Below are 16,941 nucleotides of genomic sequence, written 5' to 3' on the forward strand. Positions count from 1 at the left end.
AAGTCGCCGACTTTCGCCAAAGTCAGGTTTCATGAAACGAAACCCGACCACAGTGTGAAGTCGGCCATGCGGTCGGCGACCCAAGCGCCAAAGTCGAGTTTCGCCGAATGCTTGCACGTAACGAGAGGGAGAGGGAGAGAGAGAGAGAGAGAGGGAGAGAAAGGGGGAGAGATTTCGCCACCTCTAGGGTTAAAATTCATGCCAGATGTGTTTACAGTCCTCCACTCACTGCCGACTTTTCTCCCCATTGACTTACATTGGGTTTCGTGTTTCACGACTTTTCCCTATAGTCGGCCGATTTCATTCGACTCGACTTTTGAGAAAGTCGGGTTTCATGAAAACCGACTCGACCCTAAAAAAGGCAAAGTCGCTCATTTCTATTCCCCACTATTAGTATATTGTCCAGGTACGGGACTATTAGGGTATCCTTTAATCTTAAGTGGGACATCACCTCCAGCATTAATTTGGTAAATACGTGGGGTACCATGGACAGCCCGAATGCCATTGCCGTAAACTGGAGATGTTGTATTCGGCCTTCTAGCATGACTGCCACTCGGAGAAATCTTTGATGCCCTTTGAATATTGGAAGATGATAGTAGGCATCTTTGAGGTCCAAGACTGCCATGTAGCACCTAGGAAACAAGAGTTTTATCGCAGATCGTATAGATTCCATCTTAAAGGATCGTTGCATTAAAAAAGTATTAAGCCTCTTCAAATTTGTTATGGTTCTAAATGATCCATCAGGCTTAGGGACAAGGAACAAGGGAGAGTAGAATCCTTTCCCTCTTTCCTCTGTTGGAACATCCACAAGAACGTGCTTGGCTAAGAGGCTTGTAATTTCTAATACCAATGCTTCCTGCTGAATCGGAGATTTCGGAGAAGTCAATAGGAAGGAGTCAGGAGGGTATCGGACGAATTCTAATCTGAGGCCCTCTGTAATGATGTTAATGGCCCAGGGATTAGCCGTTATTACTTCCCATTGGTGGCTAAAATATAGTAATCTGCCACCTACCGGTGGATTGGTGTTACCGGAACTTGTCCCGATTTGAAGGTGCGTTTCCCAAATAGGTTACCCTTTTGTTTGGGATCCTTGTTGCCCCAGCGGTATTGGGGTCTGTACTCCTTTTTTTGCTGAATGGGGTCTTCCTGAAGGCCCTCCTGAGGAAGGGAACATACGGGTTAGGGAATCCTTTTTTCCCCTTCTCCCGCTTTGGTCAGGATCTCATCTAGTACCATACCAAACACGTACTTACCCTAACAGGGCATAGCACAGAGCTTGGCTTTTGTCTGTGTATCACCTCTCCATCCCTTCAACCACAGGGCCCGCTGGGCTGCGTTGGTCAAATCTGACGATCTGGCAGCTAGTCGGAGGGAGTCAGCTGAGGCGTCTGATAAAAAGGCTGCTGCACCTCTTATAAGCGGAATCAAGGAACAAAGCTCATCTCTAGATGTTCCGCTTTTTATTTTCTCCTCCAGCTCGTCTAACCAAATCAACATGGATTTCCCTGTACATGTTGCCGATATTTGCTGGCTTGAAGGCTCCCGTGCACACCTCCCAATACCTCTTGAGAAGAGCATCTGCTTTGCGATCTAGGGGGTCAGACAGCATACCCGAATCTTCCACAGGCAAGGAAGATCGGTGAGAAGTGGAGGCTACGGTCGCATCCACCTTGGGGACTTTTGTCCAAGAGGCCAATTCCTCATCAAACGGGTATCTCCGCTTGGAAGTTAATGGGAGATAGCATTTTTGCCCCTGCTTTTCCCACTCCTTCCTCTCCAGCTCCTTTATTGCTGGGATCACTGGAAAAGCTCAAATCTTCCTCTGGGAGATTCCAGCAAACATTATTTCCTGAGGGGGTTTTGGAGTGCTTAGTGTCTGGTAGCCCCATCGTATTATGCACTGACTTCACAAGATTATTAATACTGTCAGTGGGGAAGCAAGACTGTTCCTCTTCTTCTGAGGATAAGTACTCCTGGGAAATCTCTGAATTGAGCTCCCCAGCCTCTGAAGGTGACCTGGATCCCGATGCGGTGATCCCTCTGCTGGAGGATTGACCTCCAAAACCAGAGCCCCCTAAGGCCTGTAGTTCCTGCCTTATTATCAAACTGATATCTTCAGTTCTTCCCGAAGATTACTCCTGTAGGGTCTGTACAATACAGGTCTGACATTACCTCTTTGGGTAGCTATCCGGAAGAGATTGGGAACATCGGGCACACTGTTTGTGTTTGGACTTATCCGTCCTTTTTGCCTACAGGGTACACAGAAAAAAATTGCACAATCAGCTATATAAGCGTGACTAAAAAACACTCACCTGTGAATTTTGTCAGCATCCTACCGGCTGCGGGGGTGGAGGCTCAGGCTGAGGCGTGGAGTGGCTTGGCTTCTTCTCCTTCTGCTTTTTTTTCCATGGACTCGCTCTGCTTGGAGCGTCCACTGCTACTTCTGGTGCTGCCCGTCCTCCTGGTGCTGTCACTTCTTCTAGCGTTGCCATCTCTTCTTGTACTGCCATGCGGGGGACTCCCCTGGCAAATCTCGTTGGAGCGAAACAGGGTCGTTTGCGGACGACATTGTTGCGCACCGGTGCTCCTCTGGCCAGTGCTTTTATGCAATAGTAGTGTGCCACGCTGTCACATTAGCCCTACTTGGCTCGTAATGCCGCATCCCCGAGGGAGCTAGGTGCTGGCTCCTGCCGTTCTTCTGCACCACAATCGTGAGCAAGACACATTATTACCCGCTCCACGTGCATTACCAGCTTGGGGGGGGGGGGGGGGGGAGGCTGAATATCAAATCTCCCCCGCCGACGCTGCTTCCGGCTCTGGAGCCCCTGCCGCTCCCACAGACGCTGCACAAACCTCTTGCGAGCTTCTCTCTGTGGGTTCCCGCTAGGAACAGGAAACCAACTGCGGGAGCGAGGGGGACCGCCCCATTTATCTCTCTGTAGGTTTCCAGTTCCTAGGGGCAGATCGCCTCTCAGTGGGTGCTGTCATGGCGAAGAGAAAATATACACACACATAGATAGATATCTATCTATATCTCACACACACGTTGGTGACAAATACAATTATTCTAATGTTGGTTCTAAATTAGGGATATGTATTTATTTAATGCATGATTATTTCAAGGAACAAAATGTTGTGGGGTTCCCCTATTATTTATAGACAGCAACACTATACTACGGTAATTGTATGTCTCTGACATATATATATATATATATATATATATATATATATATATATATATATATATATATATATGCACACATACATATATACATATATACACACACACACACACACTGAAGAGCCCGGCGCTGCCCGGGCATAGTAACTAACTGTGGTTAGTTATAGCAAATTATAATTATCCTCCATCCCATAGGCCCGTGCCCATATACCCATCATACATAGCCACGATCCCATAGGCCCGTGCCCATATACCCATCACACATCTTCCATCCCATAGTCCCATGTCCATATACCCATCATACATATTGGCCATCCCATAGTAGAGTGCCCATATACCCATCACACATCCTTCATCTCCTAGTCCCATGCCCATATACCCATCATGCATATCCGCCATCCCATAGTCACGTGCCCATATACCCGTCATAAATATCCTCCATCCCATAGTCGAGTGCCCATATACCCATCACACATCCTCCATCCCATAGTCCCATGCCCATATACCCATCATACATATTCTCCATCCCATAGTCCCATGCCCATATACCCATCATACATATTCTCCATCCCATAGTCCCATGCCCATATACCCATCATACATATTCTCCATCCCATAGTCCCATGCCCATATACCCATCATACATATTCTCCATCCCATAGTCCCATGCCCATATACCCATCATACATATTCGCCATCCCATAGTCGAGTGCCCATATACCCATCACACATCCTCCATCCCATAGTCCCATGCCCATATACCCATCATAGATATTCTCCATCCCATAGTCCCATGCCCATTATACCCATCATACGATTTTTTTCTCAGTCCGATTTTGGCTGAGAAAAAAAATAAATAAATAAATCGCAAATGAGATGTCACACATTGTCTAACATTGGTCAGAGTGCAATCCGATTTTCGCACCAGTGAGTATGAGCCCTTATACTGAATCTTTACCCACAAAACCACATCTGCTCCTCTTCTATTGATCAGACTGGATGCATAATACAACAGGTTCCCTTAAGAACGCGAACTAGTTTTAATCCACTTTTTAAAATGATGCATTCCATTTAGGCGTGGAAAAAAAAAAAAAAAAAAAAAGAAAAAAAAAAAAAGGGCACCAACATTGTCCGGATGAAAGAATGAAGATGGACAGCAGTTCCATTAATGTGCATGCTATATATGACCACTCACCCAACATGTTCAGAGTTCCTATGGTGTTGGTCTTTAAAGTCTTGATTGGATTATACATGTAATTAGGAGGAGAAGCGGGAGAGGCTAAATGGTAAATCTGGTCCACTGTGGAGGGAAAAATAAATAATATGTATAACAGTGAATTTTAGTTCTACCACATGTAACTAAGAATTTTAATTTTAGGCTATGTGCCCACGCCGTGATTTTTAAGCGTTTTTGCCACGATTTTCGGCGCGAAAACGTTTAAAAATAGTGTACAGAACACCCCCCATGCATTCCTATGGCATTCCGCACATGCTGTGCTAATGCTGCGCTTTTTTCCACGGCGGAATCGCATCGCGGAAAAAAATCACAGCATGATCATTTTGTGCGGAATCGCAAAGAATTGCTGCGATTCCGCACCCATAGGAATGCATGAGAATCGCTTACTTCCCGCATGTGGCTATGCCCACCATGCGGGAGGTTAATTGTCTCATGTGCGGTTGGTACCCACAGTGTGGAGGAGAGGAGACTGTCCTCCAGGCCCTGGGTACCATACCCCTGTAAAAAAAAAAAAAAAAAAGAATAAATCGGGGTTTATTTACCTTCCAGCGTCACGCACTGCATTCCTGGCCTCAGCGTTCCCAGTAATGCCTTGCGGCAAGGTCCTGTGATGACGTGGTCTCGCGAGATCGCTATAGTAACGCGAGACCAACGTCATCACAGGTCTCGCAAGGCATTACTGGGAACGCTGTGGCCCGGGAATGCAGCGCGGGACGTCGGAAGGTAAATATACCCCGATTTTTTATTTTTTTTTACATTCTATCTTTTACTATTGATGCCGCATAGGCGGCCTCAATAGTAAAAACCTGGTCACACTTGTCAAACACTATGAAAAAAAAAGTGAATTTGTGTTGATGCTTTTACTTTTCTCCTCATAACCTAGGCCAAAACCAAGATAAAAGAAACAGAAAAAACACCATTCCACTCAGAACTATACAGGCTTTCACCCAATATGTCACAAGAGTATCTTTATTAAACATGGCAAATCATTAAATAAATCTATAGTGGATAAAGTGAAAGAATTTTAGAGTAGTGATGTGATTAAGTGAGACGAATTATACCTGGCAAGAAAGATTGTGTCTCGATGAAGGCTAACGGTAAGAAAACTCATGTCCAAAAGAGGCTAGTTCTCGCAAATTTGAAAGACCCATGATTTTTTATTTTATTTTTTTTTTTTTTTAAATTCAACTTTAGCCAAAATAGGATTTTTAAAATTTGCTGATCTGCAGCCCAAGAATTGTGTCCTGGCCGGTGGTAGTGGTGCACACTCAGTATGCGTATGTACAGCACAACAGAACACCAAGCCTATGATTGAAGGAGGCACGCTGAAATATATTCAGATTGGAATTACCAAGGTTGGACTTGCCAGAGTACACTGTCTCAAATAATGTGTTCAGAGAAGAGTTCAAACTTTCAAACTGTTACCTATAGGTCTGCAAAAAAAAAAAAAAAAAAAAAAAAAGTTCTCCAGTAATGGTTCTCCAACAAAAATATGAAATCATTTCGAAGAGGCTGTGGTAGATTAGTATAACTTTTAGAACAGTGGATATCTTTTACACTGTTTCTGAATGTGCAGAAGACTTTGTAGAATGTATTTGCGACCAGCTGATATTTTTAGTTTTTCAGACTAACCCTGTCAAATTGTTATTAGTTTTTAGAGTCATGACAAAATTCCCTACTATTCACTCTGTACTGCAACTTAAGGGCTCCTCTTTATATTACCTACTTCCTATGACAATTCATTTGAGAATCCCCAGTGCATGATGGGAAACAAATAGTCACCAGCTTGCCGAAACAGCTGTCATTCCCATTTCCGCCCTAAAACTAAGTATCATCAGGGGCCACTCTGAAATGAAGAGTCACCAGCTTATATTTTTCAGAGAATAATTCCTTTGTTGTTCAGGATGAAGCACAGTCCAATATAAAATACAAAAAAAGTGTGGTTATGATATCTGACTGCTTAATTCACGATTCTACAGCTGTTCGTTAAAAAAAAAAAAAAAAAATTATATAATATATATACACACACACACACACACATTTCGGTGATAAGAACTGACATCCTAAAGAGTTTAGGCAAGGTCTACTACTTCTCAGATGGCCCTACTGCACAGTAAACAAACAGGAGAGACTTTAGAAATGTAGGCTATCACAAGAAAGATTTTGGAGTGGTAGCTGAATGGCACTTTAGGCTTAGGAGGCACCATGAAACGTTCTGCAGCTCGAGCTAGCCTCCAGAAGCCATAGCCACACCAAATGTTAACACTACTTTTCAAGTGGAGTAAGAAAAATATTCCCAACATCCGATTCATGTTCTGTTCGAACCAGGACTACCAAGGAAAAGTTTAAGACATCGGTTACAGGAACTCTGCAATACCACACTTTCATTCCATCTAGTGAAACAAATACAAGCAAGGCTGCTGCTGCTTTAATGTCTCTTGGAGAGGAGAGTCTCTGGAAGAGAAATTTCACCGATATATAGTATTGAATGCGGTGAGTCAGCAGGGTTCAGTGAACACATGCGGATTAAGGCTAGGTTCACAATTGCGGTTGAGTGCGCAGCGTATCGTCCGCAACCGCATGCGAAAACGCTAACCCAAATCGTGCCCAATGGGCGTGCCTTATGTAATTTCTTGCATACGCTTGCATTACCATAGTAAGTAATGCAGTTTTTTTTACGCACGTCATCCGCATGGATGACTGCGGATATTTGGCGACGCCAAAAATGCCACAAGATGCGTTTGCCGTGCCCCGCCGCATACCGCGAAACGACACAACCGTACCCGAACGCATGTCACTGCATACCACATGTTAAAGATAGGTACGCAGGATGCATGTGGATGTATGCGCATCAAACGCTGCGGACTCAACCTCAAAATGTGAAACCAGCCTTACCGGTGTTCAATAGTCGGTAGCGCTTTGGATGCAGCGAACATGCGCTGCACCAAAAATGCTGCTAGTTCCAGATTGTCTGCACATACCCTAAAGACTTGAAAAAGGGCATGTCTGGTGACATAAACCATGGTTACATGTATATTTTAAACAAAAGTTTAAAAAATTGACTCTTAATTTATTAAACATATATGATTAGGATGACACTGCATTTAGAAAATCATCAGCTGGAGGATCACCACTAGAGGAGTAGATGTCTTGTGCCATGTAGTCTACCTGATCTGTGTTATCCAACCACTGATTGGCTGCTTTTTGTTTATGCACAGTGTACACAAAAGCTGCCAATCAATGGTGTAGGTGTTGTCATATAGGACTCAGCATTCAGACAACTGAGACAGGCAAAGAAAAACAGCAATTTTATCAAAACTTAGCAAGAGTCCAGTAAGTTGTACATAGCTGGAACAAGGTCTCTGCCTCTACATCATAATGTTCTCAGATGGGGTGGCATAACATGGTGACAGGATCCCTTTAACAGCAGAAAACATTTTCACTGCTCCAGAGCACAGTGCCGGTTGTTTTTTTACACCTCTACTACCAATGATTGGCATTGTAATCTAAGGCTTAAAGAAGTTGTTTGACCATGGGGAGACCAATTTTATTAAGCTTCAGATGCACAATTCTTTAAACGTAAGGCGTACTATTACTACTTCTATTGGAAAATGGAATTGCTCTGCGCTTGACTTTATGCACCTGCTTGCAATAGATGTTGGAATACTAAACTTGAAAAATTAGAAATATTGTTCACATACTTACTAGAAATCTACATGATCCATAAAGAGACTTAACAAGATGGAATGCCCCAGAAAAGAAGGAAGTGTTTACCTTCAATGTAAAGTGGTTCCACAACATCGTGATTAATGAGCTCAAAATTCTCATGGCCAATCCAGTGCTCCACATTTCTTTTCCTACCAGTAAAAAAGTTGTCTACTACTGTAATCTCATGACCATCCATCATAAGCTTGTCTGTGAGATGAGACCCAACAAAACCAGCACCTCCTGTTATCTGCAAACAATTCGACAAATGGAAAAAAAAAAAAAAAAAAAAAATCATTAGTGACAATAATACAGGAACATAAGAGTCCAAAAGGACAACTCACCATTTTCCCCTAAAAATCGAATTATCTTTGGCCAAGCAGAGACATTAAATTCCATTTTCTGTTCAATTTGTCCTTTACCATTTTCCAGCAGCATCAGTTCCCTACTTTGCCTGCAGTTTGCCCCTCATCTTTGTAGTGCAAGAGGTCTCTTCACATGAAAAAGGAATCTCCGTAGGATCAGCCCTCCTAAAGGCATCTATATGGGCACAAAGGTCATAGAAAGCTGAATAAAATGATACCTTGGTATCCGCAATCAGATTATATTTCTTAATACGTAAATGTGCTGCCAAGATACTGATCTCCCTAAGAATCTGCCTGCAGAGCTTATTAAAACTGAAGGGTCAATATCAGAGTGAGACATGAATTGACCCAACAGTCAATTCTCCAGATCTACATATCTCACACTGGTAGCGCCTCCTTTCATTTAAAAAGAGTTCTGGGACAGATTCTCAGGGAGATCATTGTCCTTTGATCTTAACAGTTCACTAACAAAGTAAGAAAAAAAGTAAATTTCTCTGGAAAAAGACATCAGATCGCAGATATCAAGTTATTTTATTCTGTTTCAAAAGATTACATGTCCATGTAGATGGCTTAGGAGGGATGATCTACTGCCAGACTCCCTTTAAAGATGCAATTCTACTACTCCTATGGCATAAACAGGAATATGTAGAATAGAAGCCACAGAGTGAAAACGATGAGCAGGCATGAACTGGGACACAAGAGACTTGATTGAAAGGAGCATGGAGGAAAACATAAGCTGGGAGGAGCGATGATGGATAAAGTCAAGAGATTCAGTGAAGCACGGGTAGCATGGTGGCTCAGTGATTAGCACGCTTGGTTTGCAGCGCTGAGGCCCTGGTTCAAAGCCCATCAAGGGCAACATCAGCAAAGAGTTTGTACGTTCTCCCCGTGTTTGCGTGGGTTTCTTCCAGGTATGCCGGTTTCCTCCACTCCAAAGACGTGTACTGATAGGGAATCGAGATTGTGTGCTCCAATGGGGACAGTACCGATGAGGTCTGCAAAATGCTGTGGAATTAATGGCGCTATATAAAAGTGAGTAAAAAATTAACTAGAGTTCACTGGAAGTCAAGACATACAGGAAGACCGACCACTGGTTAATCCAGTGACTCATATTGCGGACTGGCAGCAAGGTGCATATTCCCAAAAACTGAAAGGAAAAAAAAAAAAAAAAAGTCTGTTACTTACCGGTAACTGTTTTTCAGAGCCCATGATAGCACCACGAGAGAGGGAATCCGCCCTTCAAGGACTGGAAACCTACAGACATAAAAGGGTAGCACCTCCCTCATGCATCAGTTGGATTACAGAATACGAGAGGACTTCCAAGGTTAGTTGCATTATATACATTATTCTGTACATCAAATAATTTTTCGCAAGTGATTATGCAAAAGTAAAAGTGCACACCCACACGTGAAGGGAGGGAATACCAGGGTGCTGTCATGTGCTCCGAAAAACACTGTTACCGGTAAGTAACAGACTTTATTCGGTCTCCCATTACAGCACCACAAGAGAATTACAGAGAGGTAAGAAAATTAGGGAGGGACCACAGCTTGAAGCACCCTTCTCTCAAACATGAGATTGGAGGAGGCACCCATATCAAGCCTATAATGCTTATAAAACATGGAATGAGAATACCATGTAGCCGCCTTACATAGCTGCTCAATCAACACCTCCGATCTCTCTGCCCAGGAAGTCGCCACGGCTCGTGTGGAGTGAGCCTTCAGACGCACTTGAACTGCCTTACCACCTGCTGTATAAGCTAAAGCAATTGCTTCCCTGATCCATCTAGCTAAAGTGGCTTTTGAAACCTTAAGCCCCTTCCTAGCCCCCTGAAAGGACACAAATAATGAATTATCCCTTTTACAAGGGTCAGTCACCAAAATATATTTAAAGTAGGCATCTCATGACATCTAGTGAATGGAGCCTCTCTTCCTTCTAATTCCCAGGGTTGGCACAGAAGGAAGGAAGACCCATTTCCTGCAGTCTGTGAAATTTAGAGGCGTACTTTCAGTAGGTAAGAGGGATACGGCTTCAAGATGACCCCATCGTCCCAGAACTGGGTATATGATGGAAGTCTGGACAGGTCCTGACTATTAAGGGAAATAATTTTTATTGGGGCTAAATCAGTGGGCTCAAAGGGAGACTTTCAATGCTGCTAGAACTAGGTTCAGATCCCAAAGCATTATTTTCTCTTTAAAGATGGACCTGGACCTAGACCTAGCCAATGCTCTAAAAAACCTAGCCACCCAATTATTTCCCCGCCAGATCACAATTATATTAGGGCCCCCAGAGTTGATACCTGAACTTTGAGGGTGTTCGCAGATAGTCCCATCTCTAGACCCTTTTGTAGGAAATCCAGAACTTGCCCTATCTGAACCTTTCCCCAATCTCCGCAGCTGAGACCGATAGAAACTTATTCCAGGTTCTGGAGTATATCCTGGTTGTGAATACTTTCGTACTCTGAAGTAGAGTGGTCACTAGATAAGAAAACCCTTTCCCCATCAACAGCGCCCTGGCAAACTCCACGACGTAAGATGTAGACTGGACACACATGGATGGAAGATTGGTCCTTGGGAGAGAAGATCTGGGAGTTCCAGAAGAACCCATGGATTGGCAACGGACATCCTCCTCAGCCAGGAAAACCACGGCCTCTTGGGTCAAAAGGGGGCAATTAAAATAACTCGTACCCTGTCCTCACGGATCTTTCTCAACACTGGAATTAGGGCTATCGGGGGGAAAGGCTTATGACAGACTGAAGTCCAATGGAATCAGCAGAGCATCCACTGCTTGTGGACCTTCTCTAGGACTTGAGAAACATGCATCTGTTCTGTTTCTGGTGGCTAAGAGGTCTATATCCAGACATCCCCACATATTCACAATCTGGTTGAAGAAAGTTTGGTTTAACACCCATTCTCCCTGCCAGAGTTGGTTGCAGCTTAGGAAGTCCACATTGATGTTCTCTTTTCCTCTTATGTGCAGGGAGGTTAACGACAGCAGATGAGCTTCGGTCATCTGGAATATGCGATCCACCACTTTCATCAAAGATCTGGTCCGGGTCCGCTCCTCATGGTTGATGTAGGCCACCGTTACCTGATTGTCAGTAAGTGTTCTGACATGTTGACCCTGTAGGGACATAAGGAGCCATCTTATTGTCAGCTCCACTGCAAAAAAAAACTTTCAGAATTAATGAACCACTACGCACACCTTGTCCACCTCCCCTGGACCATCAGCTCCCCCAAATGGGCCTCCCAACCTGTGGGGCTGGCACCAGTAGTGTCAGTCCGGGAAATATGGTTCACCCAGGGAACCCTTCTGGACATCTTTGATAAAATTTAAACCACCAAGGAAGGGATTGTATTGTAGAGGGGGACAGAGAGACCGTTACTTCTAGGCACCCTCTAAGCAAACGGTCATTACGTAACACTTACCACTGTAAGGCCCTAGTATGGAATTGGGCCCACCGGACAGCCCGAATACAGGAAGTGAGCAACCCTAAAAGCGACATTGCTCTCCTAAGGGACATAGATGAATTGGTTACTGCCTTCAAAACTTGATGCGGAATACCTTCTAATTTGGGCACCAGTAGTAGATACGCCCAGGTCCCAGAGTCCAGCACGAGATCCAGGAATTTCAGCACCCTCACGGGTGGCAAACGTGACAGATTCAAAAGCCACCCCAAACATTCTAGAGTGGACATTACACCCTCTGACTAGTGCAATGAAGGATCAAATTGCCTACTATTAAAAATTCATCCAAATAGGGGACCATCACAACATCTTGTTCATGGAGATGTCACATGAACTCTGTGACCATCTTGGTGAAGACCCATGGGGCAACGGCAAGACCAAACAGGAGGGTTATATACTGGAAATGTCTAACTATACCTCCCAGTGACACAGCCACTCTAAGGAACTGCTTGTGATCTGCGTGTATAGGTACGTGGTAGTATGTGTCCTTAAGATCCTATACTGCCATAAAGCAATTTTTGAAGAGCAATTTTATTGCCGAACCAATGCGCCCCTTTAAGACGGAGTTTATCACAAACTTGTTCGGACCTCTTAGATTAATAATGGTTCAACAGGAACTAATGTTTTTTAATCAAAAAGAGGGGGGAGTAAAAAACACCCTGCCTCTTTTTGACACAGGAACCTCAAACAAGACCACCTTACGCCATAGCTCCAGGGCTTCTGACTCCAGGGCCTGTTCCACGGCTGAGGAACAAGTGGGAGCAGTCATAAATTTGTCCTGCGGTATTGAACAGAACTCCAACCTTAGTCCTGATCTAATCTGATTAAGGATCCAGTTACTATTCGATATCCTTGACCAGGCCGAGTAGAAGGCAGACAGTCTGCCCCTACCTGGGCCGGTAGTCATTGAGGTGGTTTCCGGTGATCTCGGGAGGAGCCAAACATGTAACCTCTACCTTTTCTTTTTCAGAAGTCCCATCTGCTTTTATCCCTGGAGGATTTTCTATGACTGAATCTTATCCTGTTGAAGGAACGTCCGTAGGAAGGGACCAACAGGTTGGGAAACTGTCTCCTACGTTTTCCAGGAGTGCGTCCAACACCGGCCCAAACAAGTGTTCCCCTTCACTAGGGATGGCGCACAGCTTCGATCTGGCCTGGATGTCTCCCAGCCAACACTTTAGCTATAAGGCCCTTCGGGCTGCATTAGGCTTTTGCTGCCAACCTGACAGTCTGCCGATGCGTCCGACAAAGGATGCAGCTCCCTGCATCATAGAAAGCGTAGTCAAAAGGCTATCTCTGGATGCCTTATGTCACGGATGTGGTTTGTGGAACCACTGTCACAGACCATGGAGAGCCTGGAGGGGCGTGACTAAGCAAACACCTGACTGTTCACTAGAGCCTCTGATGGTGGTTAGACTTTGCTCACGATGAACGCCAGGTGCTACTCTAGGGCAGTCTAACGGACGTGCAGCAGCTGGACCCGGACGACAGACTGGATGGAGCAGCAAGCACTGGTATGCAACCTTACACAACATAGACAGCAAACAGGAAGGTTGCTCAGGCACCTCCCCAACGGAAGCAATATATGCATAAGGAGGAAATAGAAAGTGCATGCACTGGCCCTTTAAGAGGGCAGGAGTGCACGAGTGCCCTAAGGACATGGCAGGAAGCATGGCTGGAAGCATGCAGAGCAAGAGGAAGATGAAAACTGACCGCAGCGCAGGTGAGTGAATTGACACGCCAGAGACCCTGTCTGTCAGAGAAGAAATCCGGCGTGGTGCCAACAGTTTCCCCCCCTTTACGCCCCCTCCTCCTCAGGACATCGAGTAATTTCCAGAGAATCGGAGCATGAATGTTTTCCTTCGGCTCTCAGGATCTCTCTTTGGGACCAAATCACTTCCAGTCAACAAGGAAGAAGGTCTTGCCTCTCACCTTCATGGCCAAGATGTTCTCCACTTCAAAAACATCATCCGAAGCAGTTGGCATGGGATCCTTGAAGGGACTCAGAATGATCGGCTTCAGCAGAGATATATGGAAGGAACTCGGAATCCATAATGAGGGAGGCAACTTCAATTTACAGGAGATCTCGTTGAGAAGCTTCAACACTTTGAAAGACCAGATAAAACGAGGACCCATCTTGTAAGAGGGAATCTTCAGCCAGACATACCTGAACGAGAGCCATACCTTGTCACCAAGGCAGAAGCACGGAGGATCCAGGCGCCTTTTGTCTGCATGTCTCTTCATATGGGCTGAGGAAGCTTCTAAAGTGGCTTTGGTGTCCTCCCACAACTTTACAAAATCAAAATCCTTGGAGAGGACATCTGCCGCAGGAACAATCACCAAAAGAGGAACCTCGGGTTGCCGACCGAACACAATGTAGAACGGAAGCTCTCCCAAGGCTTCACCAACGTGATTGTTGTTCGAGAACCGCAGCCCAGGCTAGTAATTTCACCCAATCATTGACTAAGTATAGCAGGTAGTTGCCCAGGACCTGGTTGACACACTTCACTTGCCCATTGGACAAAGATGATATCCAGATGTTTACAGAGAGCTCGCCAGAATCTGGAAGTGAATTGCGAACCTCGATCGGACACAGTGTGACGAGGAAATCCATGCAGGCGGAAAATATGTTTGATGACGCTGTCAACCAGTTCAGGAGTGGACAGAAGAGCAGACAACAGGATAAAATGCGCCATTTTGGAGAAGAGATCCACAACTAACCAGAGGACGGTGCAACCCCAAGATACTGGCAAATCTGTAATGAAATCCATAGCTATGTGATGCCATGGACCAGCTGGTATGGGTAGCGTCAGGAGAAAACTAGTAGGAAGTAGTCTGGGGACTTTATTGCGGGCACAAGCACAAAATCGGACAGGCAGCCACGTAAGCACAGATCTCCATCCTCGTGGATGGCCACCAGTAGTGGAGAGTTATAAATTGTACTGTCTTCCTGTGTCCCGCATGACAAGTCATCCTGGACAAATGCTCCCTCAGTTGGATTACACAGAACAAGAGGAACAGACATTAATATTTTAGTCAATTTGCTGGGCAAGCGATTCTAACCTATACGTCAGTATATGTTTGCTATGCATATCTACATATTAATACATAAATTCTATTTCTCCACCACCAAAGAGAACCACGTGTATACATATCAATTAAGGGAGGGAAGTGAAAGGGTGCTGTCGTGGACTCTATAAAAGACTACAACTGGTAAGTAATCTGTTTTTTTTTCTCTTCGCCACGACAGCACCCACTGAAAGATTTTCAGAGACAATCACCTGGGAGGGCGCACTGTGTCAAGGACAGTTCTACCAAAGGCCAAGTCCTCGGAAGAGGATAATCTAGCCTATAGTGACCGAAAAGGTAAAAGGAGAAGACCAGGTTGCGGCCTTACATAGTAGCTTAATTGGGACATTCGCCCTTTCGGCCCAGGAGGACTATATGGCTCGTGCAGAATGTGCCTTTATAACCTGTGGTGGGTCTTCTCCTTTTGCCATATATGCCAACGTGATCGCGTCCCTAATCCACCGGGACAGCATGCCTCTTGTAACTCTGGACCCTTTCTTGTTACTCTGGAAGGAGATAAAAAGAGCCCTGCTCGGCCTCCAGGGTCTGGTCTTATCTAGGTAGGCTAGGACTGCTCTCTTCACGTTTAAGGTGTGATATCTATCCTCCTCTGGTGTTGCTGGGCTCTCATAGAAGGAGGGTAGGTAGATTTCTTGGGATCTATGAAATCTAGTAGTTCTTTTAGGAACATAGGACGGGTCTGTTTTTAACACTAACCTGTCCTGGACTATTGACAGGAAGGTGGGGGGGGGGGGGGGGAATCTACCAACAGGGCCTGGAGATGACTCACTCTTCTTGCTGAAACTAGAGCTACCAGTAGAGCAGCTTTCAATGAAAGGCATTTTATTGACGCCGAGTGTATGGGCTCAAATGGGGCCTGTGTGAAGGCATCTAAGTTGTGGACTGGGTTCGCTCGCTGGCAAGCAGAAATAAAATCGAGCCACACACTTATTACCTGCCACATCGTAATTATATAAGGCCCCTAGAGCTGATACTTGGACCTTTAGAGTGTTAACTAAAAGTTTAAATTCCCAGCCCTTTTGCAGGAATTCTAAGATGGCTGAGATAGGCACTAAACTGGAAAGCTTCACTGAATGGAAAGCTAAAAAATTTTGCCACGCTCTAGTATAGATTTTTGTTGTGGATTACTTCCTACTCTGTAGGAAGGTGTCGATTAGATTACTTGAGAACCCTCTTAGTTTTAATAACTCCCTTTCAAATGCCACACCGTGAGGCATAGATCTTTGACCTGAGGGTGGTAACAGGGTCCTTTGTGAGAGAAGGTCCCGATGTAGTGGGAGAATCCATGGGTCGGTTATCGACATGGCTCTCAGCCATGAAAACCACGGCCTCATGGGCCAAAACGGGGATATTAAGATGACCCTCGCTCCTTCTTCCCTTATTTTTCTGACGACCGTTGGCAACAGAGGGAAGGAGTAGGCCTGTCGGAACGTCCAGTTTGCTTGGAGGGCGTCGAGCAAGTCTGGATTGTCCGCCCTGTATAGAGAAGCGAACCTTTATACACGCCTGTTGGCTCTTGTGGCTAAACAGGTCTCTCTCTGGTCTGCACCACCTGGCCGTTATCTCGAAGATATGCCGGCTGAGCACTCATTCCCCCTGATGCAGGGTCTGGCGGCTGAGAAAGTCTGCCCTAGAATTGTCCACCAATCTGATATGGAGAGCAGATAGAGTGGAGAAGTAATTCGGCCATATCTAAATTTTTTTCCACGATAGACACAAGTGGCCCTGATCGCATGCCTCCTTGACGGATTAGGTAAGCTACTGAGGTGGTGTCCGATTGGATTCTTGTGTGGGTTCCTCGTAGCTGTGGGAGAAATTTAGATATAGCAAAATATATCGCCATTAATTCCCTCACATTAGATGAATCCCCTGCTTCAGCCTCGGACCACTGTCCCTGAA

The 16,941-nt window shown here is 45.1% G+C and overlaps 1 protein-coding gene across 3 annotated transcripts in view; it reads right to left on the reverse strand.

The window, feature by feature from the left end:
* The window catches only part of UXS1 (UDP-glucuronate decarboxylase 1), a 102,828-nt gene that overhangs the window by 33,239 nt on the left and 52,648 nt on the right, over window positions 1-16,941 (reverse strand). For all 3 annotated transcript variants that reach the window (XM_073590480.1, XM_073590482.1, XM_073590481.1), the window contains exons 6-7: window positions 8,193-8,373; window positions 4,377-4,481 (exon numbers count right to left, since the gene is read on the reverse strand). In XM_073590480.1, the coding sequence (XP_073446581.1) occupies window positions 4,377-4,481; window positions 8,193-8,373 (286 nt within the window). The remainder of the gene's footprint in view (window positions 1-4,376; window positions 4,482-8,192; window positions 8,374-16,941) is intronic.

Source organism: Dendrobates tinctorius, unplaced genomic scaffold (assembly GCF_039654945.1).
Source record: "Dendrobates tinctorius isolate UK_male_01 unplaced genomic scaffold, ASM3965494v1 ptg000117l, whole genome shotgun sequence".
Classification (NCBI taxonomy): Eukaryota; Metazoa; Chordata; class Amphibia; order Anura; family Dendrobatidae; genus Dendrobates; species Dendrobates tinctorius.